This window comes from Paramisgurnus dabryanus, chromosome 2, assembly GCF_030506205.2.
Source record: "Paramisgurnus dabryanus chromosome 2, PD_genome_1.1, whole genome shotgun sequence".
NCBI lineage: Eukaryota > Metazoa > Chordata > Actinopteri > Cypriniformes > Cobitidae > Paramisgurnus > Paramisgurnus dabryanus.
The window spans coordinates 17,464,687-17,484,362 of NC_133338.1; the positions used below are offsets into that span (position 1 = coordinate 17,464,687).

The window sequence follows — 19,676 nt, forward strand, 5'->3', positions numbered from 1 at the left end:
TGCATATTTAGGGCTCTTGGCGTGCTTAGATTAACCTAAAAGTTGGCAAACACATCAGAGTTATCGGCTGTTAAGTGTGCACAAAAAAGTCAGACATAGGTGTGTCTCTTAAGCAGAGATGGGACCAGGTCACACATGTGCAAGTCTCAAGTAAGTCTCAAGTCTGAACCTTCAAGTCTCAAGTAAGTCCCAAGTATTTTTTTTCTTGGGCAAGTCAAGTCGAGTCACAGGCTATGTCAAGTCAAGTCAAGTCCTGTAGTAGGTCAAGTCAAGTCCAAGTCAAGTCACCTTATTATTGTAATTTTACTTGCAGAATCTGATCTTAATAAAGTGAAAGGACAAGATATACAGAAAGTAACTATCAGTAAATTACAATAATTTGGATTTGCATTGTAAATACTCATGTTCAGTAAAATACATCATGGAATCAAACAAAATTGTTACTTCATGAATTATTTATTTTTCACTTCTGCCAACCGTGTTTGAAATGTTTGAAATTTTCAACATTGAGTCCATAAAACAAATAACAGCTTAACATCCAACAGACTCCTCTCTGAAAACCTTCCTCTCTCTCAAACACAGTTTGCGTACAACATTAAACTTTGTTAAATTTCTACTTCTCTCTCTCTCTCTCTCAAACATGCGCCCAGAAAAAACTAGCGCGTCGCACCGCGTGCACGTCTCTTCCGTTCGCGCACCTACATTTGAAATAATGAACTTGAGCGCGCAAAAGACGCGACATGTGAACCGACCCTAACATTGTAGAATCAAGTCATTTTTCTCCTGTGTGTGTGTATGTGTGTGTGTGTATGTGTGTTCAGGTGGCAAACTTAAAAAAAGTAGGCAAGTCTTGTACCGCTTTGAGGCTTTCATCTGGCTGCTCGTGATTTAAATGTTGCATGTCTTGCAACGTACTGTTCATCTTTTGCCATCTTGTTGAAGCCGAAAGCATGACCCTCGGTACCCCTCTGGGTGACATGTTGATATCTGATCTAAGTGGGCGTGGTGTGCGTACGAGAGGGCATTGCTGATGATAATGTCGTGATTCAGTCATGACAACGCCATTCTCAGCCTGCGCTCCAGCTGGGTCAACTTTAATTTTTTTAAGAATTTTTATATTTTATATTCAAACTGTAAACATGATGTGATTAACAATCAAGTCATTCAAGTCATCATGTCTCAAGTCAAGTCCCGAGTCTTTAACTTCCAAGTCCGAGTCAAGTCTCAAGTATTTTATTTTTTGTCAAGTCAAGTCACAAGTCACAAAAATAGCGACTAAAGTCGACTAGAGCCCAAGTCACAAGTCCCCATGTCTGCTCTTAAGTGGCTCACTAGCACCCCCTTTTGTCTAAATGTGGGGGTTTTCTTACCTACAGTCCCCAAATGGCTCAGTAACAACAATAAATAGCCCACTGATATTTACCCACTTGATGCCCTTGCCCACCGTGCATCGTTTTCTCGGACGCACCGTGTAGCGGTAAAAAAACGTGCGAGGGCACGCCATTGCTGCTTGCAGCTATATTTCATTGTTGAGTTTATATTGGTGATCTTATAGTCCGTTCGAAAATTTTCTTACAAACTGACTGTATTCATCAGAAAAACACCAAATAACTTATTTTCCCATTACCTGTCCCTGTTCTTTTGTGCGTGTGTGGAGTGTTCCCTCACACACGCCCTCATGACAAAAAACGTGGCCGGCTAAAATATAAAAGATTTATACGAGTTATAAGCATGCCACAATCAAATGTGCTGCTACATCCTGTTCTTAATTCACATGTAAATTTCTGGGCACTGCAAGGCTGGTTTTTGAAAAGCAAGTGATATACTCTATATATGTGACCAGTCACGGAAAGTAGTGACACAAGTCGGATCTGGGCATTTTGAGTTATTCACAGATTCTGAAAGTGCAGTTTCTAAGCTTTCCAACGATGTGTAACACATGGAAATCTGATAAGATTTGGAGAAGTTGTGGCCATTTGAATATAGGAACTCAGAAATACTCAAACCGAGAAAATCGAGACGAAAGGGACTCTTCTTTTCAGCTGGGGGAGACAATAGGGCTCATTTACATCTCATTTAGCTAAGCCATGCCCCCTGTAAAACCCTTTTTGAGATGTTCTAGCATCATATGTAGTATTTTATGACCAAATGACAACCCGCAAAAATAAACATGACTCTTTTACCTTTGTGGGGATCACAAGTCGAATCCAGTCTGTTTCAGATTATCCAATGTCCATATTTGTCCACAAATGCGTATAATCCGTGAAATATAGATTGTTTACATCAGATTTCGCATGAATGTCTGGTAATACAATATAATATATAATCTTAAGACTATTTAAATCGTAACATGTAAGGGTATATGAGCTTACATTCCGTTAAACACATGAACCCGCCTTCAAAGTTTGTATTTAAAATAGGGAAGTAGTATAATAGATCATCCAAACAGCGCCGTCGAAAACGTGACATCCTTTAGAGAGGTTACCAATGGCTCGCTCGTTCCTCCATCAGCCAATGACTTCATGGAAAATATTGATAGACAAAACATGTAGCCAATTATATGAAGAATACAACTATATCTGTGTAACTTCTGTGTGTTTGGACTCATGCTGCGCTGCAAGAACTGACATACAGATGACGTCAAAGTACCGCGAGAGCGAGTCGAAATTAAACTACTCCGTAAGATTTCTTGAAGAGCTCTCGCGGTACTTTGACGTCATCCGACTGCGGCGCCGCATAAAGTCAGTGACGCGGCTGACGTACGATGCGGCTGACTGTTATTTGTTCCGCCCCAGCTTCTTTTATTTTTCTTTTGTTTTGTGCGCCCGAGCTTTACAGTCTGGGGAGACGCAGGCTATAAGTTTGAAAAAAAAAAAAAAACTTAGCAAACATGTCTGAGGAACAGGGCAGCGCGTCACTACAGTCACGTGACTTCACGCTCGAGCCGGAAGAGAAGACAATGCTGAATAAAGTCGTAATTCTGCTATTTTTGGACCAAACTGTATTTTCGATGCATCAACACAATCTTACTGACCCACTGATGTCACATGGACTATTTTGATGATGTTTTTATTAACTTTCTGGACATGGAAACCATACATAGATTTTCAATGAAGGGGAAAGGTCTCGGACTAAATCTAACGATAAAACATCTTAAACTGTGTTCCGAAGATGAACGGAGGTCTTCCGAGTTTAGAACGACATAAGGGTGAGTCATTAATTACATTATTTTCATTTTTGGGCGAACTATCCTTATTTAGTAGTCACGCTGTTCCCTTTGTGGGCGGAGGCGAAAACACAAGCTTATACAGTATGTAAATATACACACAGACAATGACGCCCCCCGCTGCACGCTAGAATCTCCGGAAAAACAAGCCTATTTTAACCGCAAAATGTACGCTTTTAAATATACAAAAACTGCTATCTCAAACATGGAGAGGCTTCTTCGTGATCTCAACTAACAGATTCTGCAATAAAACGAAAATCACAAATTTCGAAAAAAAAACTTTGTTTCTCATTTTCTCGAAACTTGTGCTGCCGACTTGAGTCCCTGGTTTCCGTGACGGGTCACATATATCATTGGGTTTTTACTCAAAAGTGACTTTAAAGTGAGGCCATGACAGTAATGCCTTCAACTTAAAAATGTACATATATTTCAGGATGTTGTGCATCCCTGAGAACATTTACTTTGGATCTGAAATAAAATTTTTTTAGAAATATAGCTTTTGGGAAAAAATGGTCTTGTGGCACAATTTGCCCCTGGTGCAGGGTAAATTGTGCCGGTGATTTCTGAAGTAAAACAGAACATTTTAATGTTATGAACTGTAATGCTATATTAAAGCAAGACAAATTCAATACACAATTACTCATTTAAGGTTTATTTAGATTAGGGATGTGCATTTGTCATTTTTTCATTTCGATTAATCCATAGGTCTGAAGAACGAGTACTCGATTAACTGGGGGCGGGGCAATCAAAGGGGCGTACACGTCATGGTGAAAATGAAAATATTTTTATTAAAAACACTCAAATAAAACTTAATTTCGAAGAAACTATGACAGAACAATTAACACATACTAGATTATTAATGAATTAAATGTTTTTAACAGAAACCTCTAACAGGAAAAGCTGCGTGATGGAATTAAACTAAAGGGTTAACAAACACAAACCGAAGCGCTTTCTATATGACGCACTCTACATAATATTAAGCCTTTATACAACATAAATGTACAACGTCCATCTATCTGCATAAATGCAAGACTTCAACTAAGTTTTCAACTAAGTTATCTAAAAAAAAGAAAGTTTAACTCCCTTTGTGGATGTGCATCATAAACAGCGCACTTTTAAACACGTCCAGTCAAAGCACAAGCTTCATAACATTAAGCAGCTTTAAGTCTTTTGCTATCATTCATCCTCTTACCTCAGTCAAGATGTAAAGTCTATCTTGTGACATTTGATGTTTAGATATGAGATGATAACCCATTGAACTTTTGACGGCGCTGTACATTTTGCAACTGACTGACTGTATTTCTGAAAATCACGGCATCCTTTTAAACCATAGTGCCTCAGTGATGTGAGGTGTGACCGGCTTTATGCGGACCGGCGGGTTGCTGATGCCCGGTCGCGCATAATTATCTGTTTGTTTTTTAATCACGCATGGTAATGCTACTGATGTCATACGTCGGTCTGCGTAGCTCGACACGACGTCAAACACTCATCTCCAGACCCAGTCTTTACTACCACATGCGCTTGTAACACTAACCAGACACCCAAATGCCGCCATATCCACAATAAATAAATAAATAAACCCACATGATCATCGTTTTTGTGATCGATCATCGATGCCACGTTCGAGTACTCGAGCAATCGAGTACTCGTGCCCATCCCTAATTTAGATATTGTCACTCTATTAAACTGTTGGAATAAGTCATATTTTGTAGTTTTTGGAAAAACACAACTTAAATACACAATATATGATATTTCTGAATAATTTCAGGCAAAGTGGCTTTGGCAATAGATGCCTGTTGACATGCACAGAACGCTGTCTGTCAATTATGTATAAAGTAACTAGACTAATTTCTAAACATCCTATTGTGACTTGGCCTCTTAAAAACGTAATAAAACTTCTCTTTAATAACATAGTGCTAACTCAAAACTGAAATTAATTTGAACTAAATTAAACAATTGGCAGGTAAGTCAAACACTGATGAGGCATATCCATCTCCTCACTTCTCCAGATTATCCCCTGTGAGTATGTAGGTCTAGGTGGTCTGCATCTGGCCTACTATTTAACATCCCACTTGTCAATACGGCAGGGGAATACAAACTTATGCTGTTTTATGGCTGTACCACCAAGTTTTTGGGGTGTGGGTAGTTTCTTGAGCACATCACCTCTGGCACAAATCACCCCAGACCTACAGATCTGAACAATTAGCATGATCCTGTGGTTAAGAACTAACATTATGCTAACATTATCTAGACTCATTGTGTAGCCTGCTAAAGCACTAAAACATGTGTGAAATATTTTCAAACCTATCTATAATTGTTTAGACACTACAATCAAAAAACCTTAATCATAGAAATTTTACTTTAAAAGGAAAAAAAACTGTTTTTGGAGCTAAAATGTGTTTACCTCTCATGCCATGTGTCTCTCTTTTTTTGAGGATAAGTAAAATTGATGGCTTTTCAAAATTATGTGGTCACATGACCAATTTCTTTTATGGTTTTCCAGAAACAAGGGGTGGAACCACGCCCGCCGACAGGGGGGGCAAACGGGTCTGTTGTCCCGGGCCCAGGATGAGGGGGGGCCCAGAACTGGAACCTATGGAATAATTCAGTGTTTCACATACATTGATTTTTCTGTCACAGAATCAACACTGGCCGCAACAAATAGATTTTTCATGATTCCCATTTATATTTAAATTTTACTATTTATTCATTGTAGCGAGCGCTCAGCGCGCCTCCCTCCTCCCTCTCTCGTTGCATGCAGCCAGCGCCTCAACAGCGCGCGCCCCCTCCCCTCTTGCAAGCAGCGCGGCTCTCTCAACAGTCAAAAGTATTTTAACTCCGCGTTCCTCTGTGTACTTTCTTTTTCGCGTAAACGTCAACAGTCACGGATGTCACTGATAGAGAATATGGCTGATCGAGTTCATCATGAGTGACTTAACAAAAGGTCAGCATTACCACACATACCCGTTCTGGTGTGAGTCTGTGTCCGAGCTCTCTCCTTAACCTATGATGCGGTATGCTCGTGCACGTGTTTTGTAGTAACAGCAACTGTGTATTCTCTCATATTTCTGAATTTGCAACAAATTGTCTGCGCTATACGCGATATACAATAAAACTACCACTCGTATATAAAATAAAAAAGCTTTCATAACGCAACAACACTGATCAAAAGAGCAACATCAGTACAGCCTCAATGTAAATGTATGATGATTTTGTCAGATGAGGGCGCGTTTTTATCAGCAGTTAAAGAAAGAGCTGATTGGATTTACATTAACATTAACATACATTAAGGAGTTACTGGGTCCTGTTTAGTCACTATTTTATAGACAACAGAACAAATATGTAAAAATGGCATTCAGTTATGTAATATATAATGTGACAGATTACAGAGTAAAACATGACGCAATGATGCCACATATATGCTAATCGGCGTGTGATGTCATCACCGCCACAGTCTCTCAAAATCCTGTGGGAAACACTGCAATTGTTAAAAAATAAAGAAAATAGGAATATTTGTGGAAAAAAATCTAATATTTGAGATACATAAAACTATTTATTTGTTTTCTTCCTGTACTTGAAATAGTGATCAAGAAACCCCCCGCCCAACACAAAAATGATTTGGCTACTGATCAAAATTTTATGATGTCATTTGATTTGAAGTTCAGTAAGCTCAAGACTCAGCACAAGTCCGGTGCTCAGAAAAGAAAAGAAAAGAAAAGAGAAGAAAATAGAGGTTTTCAAAAGAGGGGGTTGACGTTATATAAATTAAAGTTATTTTGTGTCAGTATATAGTGTCAGTACTACATTTAACTACTATATAAATGTTGAATACAATGTATAATAATGCAATATTTGTGGGTCATGAATCTGATAATGCCAAATGTCTTGTTACCAGTAAAAACTAGGGGGGCCGAGGGGCCCTCTAAGATTATCTTGTCCCGGGCCCAGGCAAGACTGTCAGCTGGCCTGGGTGGAACAACTTCCCCCCTGGCACAAATCACCCCACTCTCCCCTACTCACTTGTGCACCATTGACATAGATATTAAAGAATAAAACCATAGTGGCGGTTTCCTGGACAGGGCGTATCATAGTCCCTTTATTTAAAAACATCTTGCACTGACATATTTTAACATATATCAGTGCCATTTTTTGTCTTAAGATGCACGCCAGTATTGTTTTTTGTAAGGTTTATTTCTAAGAACTATTTTAAATGTCCCAAAATCATACCTGTCAACCCTCCCGTATTTGCAGGGATTCTCCCGTATTTTACTATTCTTTCCTGTGATCAACCCATTTAAATAATTTCCTGTATTTCTATTGTATTTTTAGTCTATATATAAAAATTCCTATAAAAACTTAACACAAGTGAATAAATCTGCCAATGTGGTATGAACATTTTACATTATTTTTTCTAAAGCTAAGTGTTTAAGAAAAAAGTTTCTTGGCAGTTTTTTTGTGCTTGTTTTAAGCACAAATTTACTTAAATTTGATGTTTTTTGTCTAAAATCTAGATTTATTTTCTTAGGTCATTTTGTTCATCAAGAAAATATATTTTGATTAAGAATTGTTAGACAGTTGAACTGAAAATACTAAGTAAGAAAGAAGTTTTTTGCAGTGTACACATCCATTCCCTTGCATAGTAATGGGGGGGGGGGGTGTTAGGGTTCGGGAAATTTCTCTCTTGTTTCAAATCATAATGTTGACAGGTATGCCCAAAATAACTAAAGCCTAGTCCTGGATTAATCTAAACCCTGTCCAGGAAACTGCCCCATAGAGATTTAAAACCCTTTCAAATGCAGATTGACCACCCAAATTAAGACTGCATATATGACCTTGTGTATCTGGTATATCATTAGATCATATGATTTAAAGGTATTTAGCTGCATGAAAAACATGTATAGAGCTTTTAAAGAATCTAATAAAAGTGGTGCAGGGGTGTATAAGATTAACTGAAAAGATAAACACAAAAAACCTACAAACACTTTAGATGTATTAACAACAGCAGTAAACACTTCATGTACATGAATTTTACTGTCAACTTGTTTATGCAGATAGTATTTTATAAGCTTGATTATGGTTTCTGTGATTTAAGACTATATTTAAAGTACTGACAACTTGAGAGTGCATTTTTTTTTTGTTCAAAAGTACAAAAGCAGATGATGATGATTATGCACGAGTGCAAAGCTCTCTCCCCTCAACTTCTTTTGCCTTTTGCACAAAACTGGACGTGTGCTCTCAGATACTGTACGCCCTGAGCTCTTGATATACAGGGAGTGTTCAAGGAGTTGTAGTTTTGTAGTGTAGGATTGTTTATTATTTTACATGGCTTTTAAGAAAACTAAAATAACAAAACTATATTTAACACGCCAAAGTGGCTAAAAGGAGTTAGCTGTCTTAACCGCCACCACTGAAATCTACCCGCATGTGTTGAAGGATGTTAATGTCAAGCCCTTCGGACAGTGTTTACTTTATCTGGGTGTTCTGACTGACACATCCTTTTGGTCCCCTTTTAAAGATCACTGGGTATTCAAATTATTAAAAAAGCCTTCGATTCTCAGCTTTTATACACATGATTTGTCGAGAAGATAAATAAAACAATTAATTCACTTAGTGCTCCCTCTGTGTAGTGTATTGTCATGACTATTAATCACCCATTCACTGACGTTTTGACTCGGAGAGGCACAGTACTGGCAACATGTGAGAAGTGTCGGAACCCCAGGCCTGAAGTTAACTTTTTTGACCACCAGCCACTGTGGCAGGTGGATTTAGAAATCCACCTGCCACAGTGACTTTTTACCAGCCAGTTTTTTTTGCCTGAATAGTGAATGATAACACTGTCTTTATTGTATAAATTAAATATAATTACTTTTTTAGAGCTACAAAAGTGATTTTCTCTGTGTCTTAGGTTGTTTGATTAACATTACAGACTTAAGTGTGTTAATTGAGGTAACTGTCTCTTTAAGACCAAATAAGCACAGACTGTTTTTTGACTATAATCTATACATACACTTAAGACATAAACAAATTTTTTTATTAGAAAAAGAATACTCTTAAGATAATTTTGTGAATATGTGCCCTGTCAAGAACAGAAAGATTTTATGTTCGCTTGTTTTTTTTTTTAAACGCTTATCTCCGTATGTGCACTATTGAGTGCCCTTAAACCCATGCGTGCACTTACAGACGGAGGGAGAATTCCAAACTGCACACATACACAGTCGCCTCACATACGTTGTTTTTCATTACTCTATTCGCAAAATGTATGTTAATGCCTGGTCAGTACTTGGATGGGAGACCACCTGGGAAAGCCAGGTTGCTGCTGGTAGAGGTGTTAGTGAGACCAGCAGGGGGTGCTCACCCTGTGGTCTGTGTGGGTCCTAACACCCCAGTATAGTGATGGGGACATTATACTGTCAAAAAGCACCGTCCTTCGGATGAGACGTTAAACCGAGGTCCTGACTCTCTGTGGTCGTTAAAAATCCCAGGATGTCTTTCGAAAAAGAGTAGGGGTGTGCTAGAGGTCTACACGGGTCCAAAAATTCCTACCCGAACCCGATCAGACCCGCAAATGTGCTACACTGAACCGACCCGGACCCGTCTGTTGTTTTGAAAGATGGACCCGGACCCATCTATTATTTAAAAGCTGGACCCGGATCCGACGAAGACCCGTCTATTATTTAAAATCTGGACCTGAACCCGTCCGGGAAGACACAGACCCGACCGGCAAATATTCTTAGCTAAATGTTATTAATAAGTCAATAAACAAGTAGCGAAAATTAAACTTTTTGTCTTACCCATAGAAGTTAGTCTTCTCCCTCCTTGTACCTGTCTGTGTGATGCACAATCCTTATTTCCAAGAAAGTTCCATCCATATTATTCCTCTCTTGACGATTGAAATGTTTAATGCTTATTCCAGCTTTAAAAGTCCACTTTTGATTAATAACGCAGTTTTACATCGGGTCAACTTGCTTAATAATGTTTGCCCATTTGGATTATAATAACGATTGCTCGTTCAGTGCCATGGCTGCTTTCGTTAGCTTTGCTTCTTTGCTATCATCTCTGTGCTCTTTGAGTCGCAAAAACTTATTATATAACAGCAAGACGGTCAATTTATAATATTATTATAAAAATTAGAGAAGTCAGTGCAAAATGCGCGGTACGGCGGAATAAGTCTCGCCTTCTAAATAAAAGAGCCAATTGTCAAAGGTAAAGTCAATGCGTCTCACTGCAGAAGCTCCTGACTGGTAGCCAGAGACACATTAAAAGAGCACATGCGCGTTAGCTGCCTGGTTGGAGCAACCAAATATAAACTTTTTAACGCAATTTTAGCGTCATAGAAAAAATTTATGCGACAGTTCATCTAAGTTTTTGTTGCTGATTTTGAAATATTTTATTTAAATGTGAGTGTGTGTTCTCCGAGTCCGATTGACCTCGGGTATTACCCACAATGTTAAACAGACCCGGGACCCGAAGTAATAGATTGAGACCCGACCCGGACCCGGCTGATCATTTAAAATATAGACCCGAACCCGTACGGGTCCCGGGTCGGGTCCCGGGTCTTCCGTGTAGACCTCTAGGGTGTGCCCCGGCATCCTGGCCAAACTTGCCCATTGGCCTACTAATCATCTCCATATCTACTAATTGGCTATATCATTCGGTCTCCTCTCCACTAATAAGCTGGTGTGTGGTGAGCGTTCTGGCGCAATATGGCTGCCGTCGCATCATCCAGGTGGATGCTGCACATTGGTGGTGGTTGAGGATATTCCCCCATTCATATGTAAAGCGCTTTGAGGTCTGCAGAAAAGCGCTATATAAATGTAACGAATTATTAATGTACTACATTATAAGACACAGTATCGAAACTCTCTCTAAAGTCTACACATCAAGAGTTCTGATTCGTCACAGCACTACACATCTGTGCAACTGTGATTGTGCTGTAGCCTATGTCAGCATTGCATTCTCATCCCATCTCGCCAATAGTTTAATACTTACTCGCACATCCAAACCTAGTCAGAAAAGTGCCTCTTCTTCTTTCCAATTGCATGAACGTTGCGAAACAGCAGTCGCATCTTCTCAATGAATCCCTGAATTCGTATTGGCTACCCACCAATGTGGCCGGTAGATTGACAGTGTTTCACGCCAATTGCAAAATTCACACACATTTGGTGCGTGTTCGGGTGTTAATTTCAGGCCCTGGTCGGAATGCAAGAAAAAGTGCAAGTACGCTAAAGATAAAAATAGTGCTTGAAGTGGTACGGTACTCACCGCAATACTGGCACTTTTCTGATTAACCATAGAAAAATAATATACTTAACAACAACACTACATAATTTAATGTTTTGTTTAATAAAAAAAAAATTAGGGGCACAAAGGAATGCACCATACACACACACACACACACACACACACACACACACACACACACACATATACAGTACTTTATAAATGATGAATTTCTTATTTTCTAATGCTTAACTAATGATTCATAGTGTGCAGTTATTATAGTGTGTTACCAAATAAGTGTAAACATTTTGAGTTGTTGTTTATTCTATGATAACTTTGTTGTAGTTGTGTTATTTATCATTTAAACATATTTATCATTTTGCAAAGTGTATCATTTTGCATATTGCAGTGTAAAATGTGTTTTATTAAAAAATTGTATTCAATGAGTTTTGCATAAAAAATGCATGAGTTCCTTTTTGAAAGGACTTGAGCTGTGTCGCCATAGCAACGCTTTGGGGAACACCTCTGTGTGATTGATCTGAAGCACATGTATCAAATAAATTAATAATGAAATAATGAGCAGGGTGACTCATGCAGTGGCTCGGCTTGGTCTGGATTGGCCGGCCGAGCAGCCGTGCGCTTGGCCACAGAGCTGGCTGGACAAACGATACCTGAAGCAGATGGTGCAGCCTCCTAAATGGTGCGTTCCCTTTTTCTCTGAACTCCATGACAAGCTGTCTAGATCGTGGAGGCATCCCAATTCAGCCCAAATATTTCTGCCAATTCCAAGATTTAGCTGGCTGACGACGATGGAATCATTGCAGATATCATTCAGGCGAGGAATGCGTCAGCAAAAGGCAATCCTAGCCCAAGGGGTGGGTATGCTGAGGGCTGCCCCTGTCGAAGTGAAACAAAGTGTACCTCATCTCATGGTGCTTGTCGTGTCTCAATGCCCTTTGTGCGTCAACGCCAGCTCTGTCACACGTAGCAGGGCAGGGCGGTCTCCACCACAAAAAGTACTCTAATCACACCAGACACCTGTCTCCAGCTTGTGGTTTCCATAGTACAGGGGTGCTCAACCCTGGAGGGCTACCGTCCTGCAGACTTCAGTTCCAACCCAGCTTCAACACACCTGTCTGTTATTATCAAGCAACCCCGAACACCTTGATTAGCTGCTTCAGCTGTGTTGGATTGGGGTTGGAGCGAAAATCTGCAGGACGGTAGCCCTCCAGGAACAGGGGTGGGCACCCCTGCCTTAGTAAATTACATTGGATAATGAAAACATCTGCCAAATGTGTCAAAATATTTATTTTGCATGGTCGAGCACTTTTATGCCATTCAGTTTCAATGTCACCCTTCTTGGTTTACTGGCGTGCTGCCCACAGTGGTGCACCCCGAGCAAGCTCTGGTTATGAAACAAGAGGTAAATTCAGAAAAACAAGAGGTAGAGCTCATTCCTCAACATGAGAGAGAGGGGCATGGTTTTACAGACTCTAATTCATTGATTCAAAGAAGGATGGTGGGGGGGGGGGTTGTGTCCCATTCTAGATCTCATAAAATTAAACCACTCAAGTATTTCAAAATGTTTTTATGTTTAAAAATTCTAACTCAAACATGCAAATAAGGTCTGGGCACTAGTTTATCACCATAGACCTCAAAGATGCATATTTTCACATCTCCATCCTTCCTCAACACAGGAAGTTCCCGAGGTTTGTTTTTAGGGGCACAGCATACCAATATTAGGTTCTTATTTTCAGTCTGCCATTATCACCCCGTACATCTCTGCACAGCAAGTTCATTACATGCATGATCACACGCCTTGCCAGGCATTCCTTTGTGCTTCTTTCAATCAACACATGAAGGAGTAATGGCATCTAAACAATCACAAAATATTAATAAGTTGCCCATGCTAATCCCTTGTTGGCCAACCAAACTCTAACTCTGAGCAGCACTTTTACCAGAGTTCAATAACAACTCAATACACTACATCCCTTACTAAATTTACCATGATTAACTATGCATTTTTTTAGCCAAAAACATTGATGTACTTTTCTGTAGTAAACCATGGTTTTTATAAGATATATTTCTAAAATGATAACAAAAAATTTCAATAGAATGAATGTGTGTGTGCATGCGTGCGTGAGTGTGCATGTGTGTGTGTATGTATATATACAAGCGCACACACACGCACGCATGCATTCTGGTTTCTATGTTTTGTGGGGACATTCCATAGATGTAATGCATTTTATACAGTACAAACTGTATATTCTTCCCTAACCCAAACCCTTACCCCAACCATCACAGAAAACTTTCTGCTACTTCAGATGTTCAAGAAAAATCATTCTGTTTGATTTATAAGCTTGTGTCCTCAAGATATATATATATATATATTAGGGCTGTCAATAGATTATAATAATAGATTATAATATTTAATCTAGATTAATCTCATAATTTCATGAATTAACTCGCAATTAATCGCAAATTAATCTCACATTTTTATCTGTTCTAAATTTACCTAAATTTAACACTTTTCAAGTTTTTAATACACTAATCAACATGGATTTGGACAAATATATATGCAAATGTATGTTTACAACAGCCTGTTTACGTTTTCAACAGAACCATCAGCCATAGTTTTATATATGATTTTCCCTTTAGAAGACCTTGTTCTTTCTCCATGGCTGTTTGCTGCTGCATCATTTGTGACCTGTGCTGGCAAATTGAGTGGCAAATTTTCAAAAATGAGTTATTTATATTTTATCATTCTCTATTAAAAAACTTCAAAACAATGCATGATTTGTTGGAATCTGACAAAACATGACAGAACTACACCTGTTTACGCAAAGCAAAAACAATATCAATATATGTTAAATATATGTTTTTATTTTATTGTTTAATTTTGACATTGAGACAGACTGCTTTAAGATACTGTAGGCTAATGCAAGGGTTTAATATAATGTTACATAACAGATACTTTTCCTCAACAGTTAACCAAACATTCACCTCAGATATAACAGATTGTAGGTCATACCTGCGTGAATTCTTGTCAAAACAGATATTTTTAAAACTGTAATTTGTGTAGATGTCTATATATATCGGGGTCGCGCACTTGCGGGTTTGTCAGCTTTAGGAAGATCGCTTTTGTCACTCTTAATAACTCGTTTAACATCAATCAGGTCCCGAACTTTATCTCTCTTAAAGAGTAACTAAACCCTAAACCAACTTTTTTTAGTTAATGATCTGTAAGAATGGGGCTTTATTAGTGCTGTTCATTGATTTTAGTAAGTTTTTTGACATTTGGATGTAAAGTGTTTCAATACTACAATATGGTGTAAAAACGTCTGAGTGCTGCCCTCTTCAGGTTGAATGGTGGCTACTACAGTTGAATTTTCCTATTGGATGTTGGGTCCAAAAAATGACTCGTGCATAAGCAGGTTCAAGATCACCACGCCCTTGTTACGATCTCACCACACACTTATTTCGTCCCCTCTATCTCCTTGGGATCTGCCCACTTTTCTTGCATTTTTCAAATATTGCCAGTGGGTGGAGTCATACTCTGACCAGTGGTTTAGTTACGCTTTAATAATTATTTTAACATCAAGCAAGTCCTGCAGTCTATTTTTTTGTATTTCTGCATGCTTTAAAAATGAAACAAAAAATGAATGAAGACGCATCTTTGCTTTAGATCAGTAATTCTCAAAGTGTGGTCCGCGGACCACTAGTGGTCAACCAAACCCCCCCAGTGGTCCGCCAGAAGATGACCTAAACTAGGCAAGTGTTTATACAATCGTCACTTATTTAAGTAGATTTTTAATGCACTTGCAAAACTGTGATATCAGTTCTTGCCATTCTGTTTTAATATCGTAAAAATGGATCAGTGGCTAAACCAAAGAGGAGTCAAAAGAAAGATCAAGCGTCAACTGAAAGAAGCTAAAATCCACAGATCTATTAGTTTTGTAATGTACTAGTTTTTGTTTCATGTGTAAAATCCCTGTAATTTCAGTGATTTTGGACATTAAGGGGAAGTTTTTTTCAGTATTTTATTGTTACCATAGTAACAACCATAGACTTCATATACCCACCACCTCAGTTTTAAACTAATGGCTCTTTGGAATGACATTAAGTGGGACCTAGACTGTTATACTATGTTTAATTGCAGTTTTTTTTCATATGTGCAGTTTTTTGTTCATATTAAGCCGTAACTCATTTCACATTTACTTTTTCAAATGAAATAAAAATCATATAATAATTTCTGAACATAGCACTGCATTTGTGTTTAAAAAATTAGTTTTTGACTTGAAACAGTTGCATATTAAGCTTAAATGTAGCTTATCCTTCCTATTTTGTTGTTTTTTGGGGGGCGTGTTAGAGTGGGATTCTGTTAGGTGGTCCTCAGAAAAAAATTGGAAGATAAAGTGGTCCTTGGGCTGAAAAAGTTTGAGAAACACTGCTTTAGATTATGGATTTGGGACAGTACACCTCTCAAAAAAGATAATTTTAGATGTTTAATAACCATTTAGAGCATTGGATTCACTAGACGAGAGCTTAATGTTCTTATTTTTATAAAAACCTCCGACTCATCTAGACAGCCCGGGTCACTTGCTGCGTTCCAATTCATCCAGCTGTGGGCTAGACCAAGGGTCAAACACAAATTGCATGTTGCGTTAATCGACGCGTTAATAAAATGTATGCCGTTAAAATGAATTTGCGTTAACGTGTTATTAACACGTTAACGTGTTATTAACACGTTAATTTTGACAGCCCTAATATATAACAAACCAAGGGTCAAACACAAATTGCATGTTGCGTTAATCGGCGCGTTAATAAAATGTATGCCGTTAAAATGAATTTGCGTTAACGTGTTATTAACACGTTAACGTGTTATTAACACGTTAATTTTGACAGCCCTAATATATAACAAATGTGTATCAAATACATTACAGCCGCATTACATATGTCCTGGAACGAAACCCCTGACCCTAAGTCCTTAGGGGTAGTCAAACCCTAGGTAGAGTGGGCCATATATTTATAAGCTTGTGTCCTCAGGGTATATATATACACAACCCCAAATCAGAAAAAGTTGGGACACTTTAGAAATTGTGAGTAAAAAAGGAAGGGAATAATTTACAAATCTCATAAACTTTTATTTTATTCACAATAGATTATAGATAACATATCAAATGTTGAAAGTGATACATTTTGAAATGTCATGCCAAATATTGGCTAATTTTGGATTTCATGAGAGCTACACATTCCAAAAAAAGTTGGGACAGGTAGCAATAAGAGGCCGGAAAATTAAAATGTACATTTAAGGAACAGCTGGAGGAGGACCAATGTTTAGGAATAGGAATGTTGTTCCATTTTTGTCTAAAACAGCCTTCTAGTTGCTCAATTGTCTTAGGTCTTCTTTGTGGCATCTTCCTCTTTATGATGCGCCAAATGTTTTCTGTGGGTGACAGATCTGGACTGCAGGCTGGCCATTTCAGTACCCGAATCCTTCTTCTATTCAGCCATGATGTTGTAATTGATGCAGTATGTGGTCTGGCATTGCCATGTTGGAAAATGCAAGCTCTTCCCAGTAAGAGACAACGTCTGAATGGGATCATATGTATCTAGAACTTGGATAAACCTTTCAGCATTGATGGTGCCTTTCCAGATGTGTAAGCTGCCCATGCCACACGCACTCATGCAACCCCATACCATCAGAGATGCAGGCTTCTAAACTGAGCGCTAATAACAACTTGGGTTGTCATTGTCCTTTTTAGTTACGGATGAAATGGCGTCCCAGTTTTCCAAAAAGAACTTCAAATTTTGATTCGTTGGACCACAGAACAGTTTTTCACTTTGCCACAGTCCATTTTAAATGAGCCTTGCCCAGGGAAAACGCCTGCGCTTCTGGATCATGTTTCGATATGGCTTCTTTTTTGACCTATAGAGTTTTACCTGGCAACGGCGAATGACAATGTGGGTTGTGTTCCCTGACAATGTTTTCTGGAAGTATTCCTGAGCCCATTTTGTGATTTCCATTACAGTAGCATTCGTGTATGTGATGCAGTGCCGTCTAAGAGCCGGAAGATCAGGGGCATCCAGTATGGTTTTCCGGCCTTGACCCTTACGCACAGAGATTGTTCCAGATTCTCTGAATCTTTGGATGATATTATGCACTGTAGATGATGATAACTTCAATCTCTTTGCAATTTTTCTCTGAGAAACTCAGAAAACTATATTTCGCTACAGCATTGGGGCAATTGGTGATCCTCTGCCCATCTTGACCTCTGAGAGACACTGCCACTCTGAGAGGCTCTTTTTATACCCAATCATGTTGCCAATTGACCTAATAAGATGCAAATTGGTCCTTCAACTGTTCCTTATATGTACATTTAAATTTTCTGGCCTCTTATTGCTACCTGTCCCAACTTTTTTTGGAATGTGTAGCTCTCATTAAATCCAAAATGAGCCAATATTTAGCATGACATTTCAAAATTTCTTACTTTCAACATTTGATTTGTTATTTATATTCTACTGTGAATAAAATATAAGTTTATGAGATTTGTAAATTATTCTATTACTTTTTTACTCAAATTTTCTACAGTGTCCCAACTTTTTCTGATTTGGGGTTGTGTGTATATATATATATATATATATATATATATATATATATATATATATATATATATATATATATATATATATATATATATATATATATATATATATATATATATACCCTGAGGACACAAGCTTATGAATATATATAGGGCCCACTCTACCTAGGGTTTGGCTGTCCCTAAGGACTTAGGGTCAGGGGTTTCGTTCCAGGACATATGTAATGCGGATGTAATGTATTTGATACACATTTGTTAAACATCCTTCAGATAAGTCACAGCGAGGCGTCCCCAAAAGCGGTGTTATGTTTACATAACCTAATCCAAGATGTTTTGCAAATAGTGTCTAACAACCTAAACTTGTTTAGGGTTTTGCCAAAAGAGTGAATGATTTGAAATGGGTTGAGGCCACTCAATTTAGCTCAGAGAATGGTGTTTAGGGTTTTAGCAATTAAGAAAAACTGACTAGAGAATGCTGAATCTTTGTGTTTTGTGTAGACTGGTCCAAACACTGCCCTCTGCATTATGCAGAGGAGGGTGCATGGGGGACAATAACCACGCTGATGAGTTGCTCTGCCTGGGTGCTCTACGTCTTCTTTATTGTTTTCTTCAATTCAGCCTGGGCCTCCATCCTACTGGTGTTGCAGCTTTACCAGGTAAATGTTATCCTTCTCTACATCTTTAGCGTTTGTAGAGCCTATTGTGTTGTTATCATGATATCTTTAAAGTGCATTTTACATTTACATTTAGGAATTTAGCAGATGCTTTTATCCAAAGCGACTTACAAATATAAGGAAACAATCAAGCAATTTGTCATTGGGAGGCAATAATACAAGAAGTGCTTATAGAAAGTTACAAAATTCCAAAACAATACCTATTGAGAGAGAAAGAGAGTTTTTTTAATCCAAAATGGCCTGTAAGAGATGGAGGTGGAGAGAAGTTTAGAAACTTCAGTGTCGGTCAGCGGAGAGAAAGAAAAGAAACGGATGTGGGATGTGATTGTACTGTGTTCTGATGTTAGTGGTGTGGAAACTGGTTGCTGATGGAAAACGTTTTGTTGGTGAAAAAGTTATCAAAGTCATCAGCTGACAATGAGGAAGTGGGTGGAGCGGGAGGGTGGCAAAGCAGAGAGTTGACATTTTTGAATAGCTGCTTATTTTTGGAAGCATTAGTAAAGTATGAGGTCTTAGCAGTGGTGATGCTAGCCGAAAAAGAGGACAGAAGTGAATGATAGTAACAGAGGTCAGTGGGGTTGTTAGTTTTGTGCCATTTCCTTTCAGTAGCCCTGAGCGTAGTACGTTGCTCATGTAGGATGTCCAGCTGGTCTGGAGGACACTGAACAAGAGTATCTGAACATGATGTTAGTGCAGAGCATAAAGTGTCAGTTGCAGTGAGATGGAAGAGAGGATGCTACCTCTGCAGTAAGTGTACAGGCAGATAGAGAGCGAAGGTTAAGCCTGAAATGTACTAAAGAATGTATGGTTGTGTAGGATGTAGGTAGGTGCATGTCACAAGTTATGAAAGTGGTCAGATAGATGGAGAGGTACAACCTTAATATTGTCTGTAGTGCAGCTGCGGGTAAGGATACGATGAAGCTGGTTTCCTGACCTGTGAGTGGTGAGTAA

At 38.6% G+C, this 19,676-nt stretch overlaps 1 protein-coding gene across 2 annotated transcripts in view; it reads left to right on the top strand.

Moving 5' to 3' along the window:
• The window catches only part of LOC135764855 (putative palmitoyltransferase ZDHHC13), a 316,314-nt gene that overhangs the window by 266,074 nt on the left and 30,564 nt on the right, over nucleotides 1-19,676 (top strand). The window contains exon 15 of one of the 2 annotated variants that reach the window (XM_073811960.1): nucleotides 18,550-18,707. The exons of the other annotated variant lie outside the window; for it this stretch is intronic. Within the exon in view, the coding sequence (XP_073668061.1) occupies nucleotides 18,550-18,707 (158 nt within the window). The remainder of the gene's footprint in view (nucleotides 1-18,549; nucleotides 18,708-19,676) is intronic. 2 annotated transcript variants of the gene reach the window in all.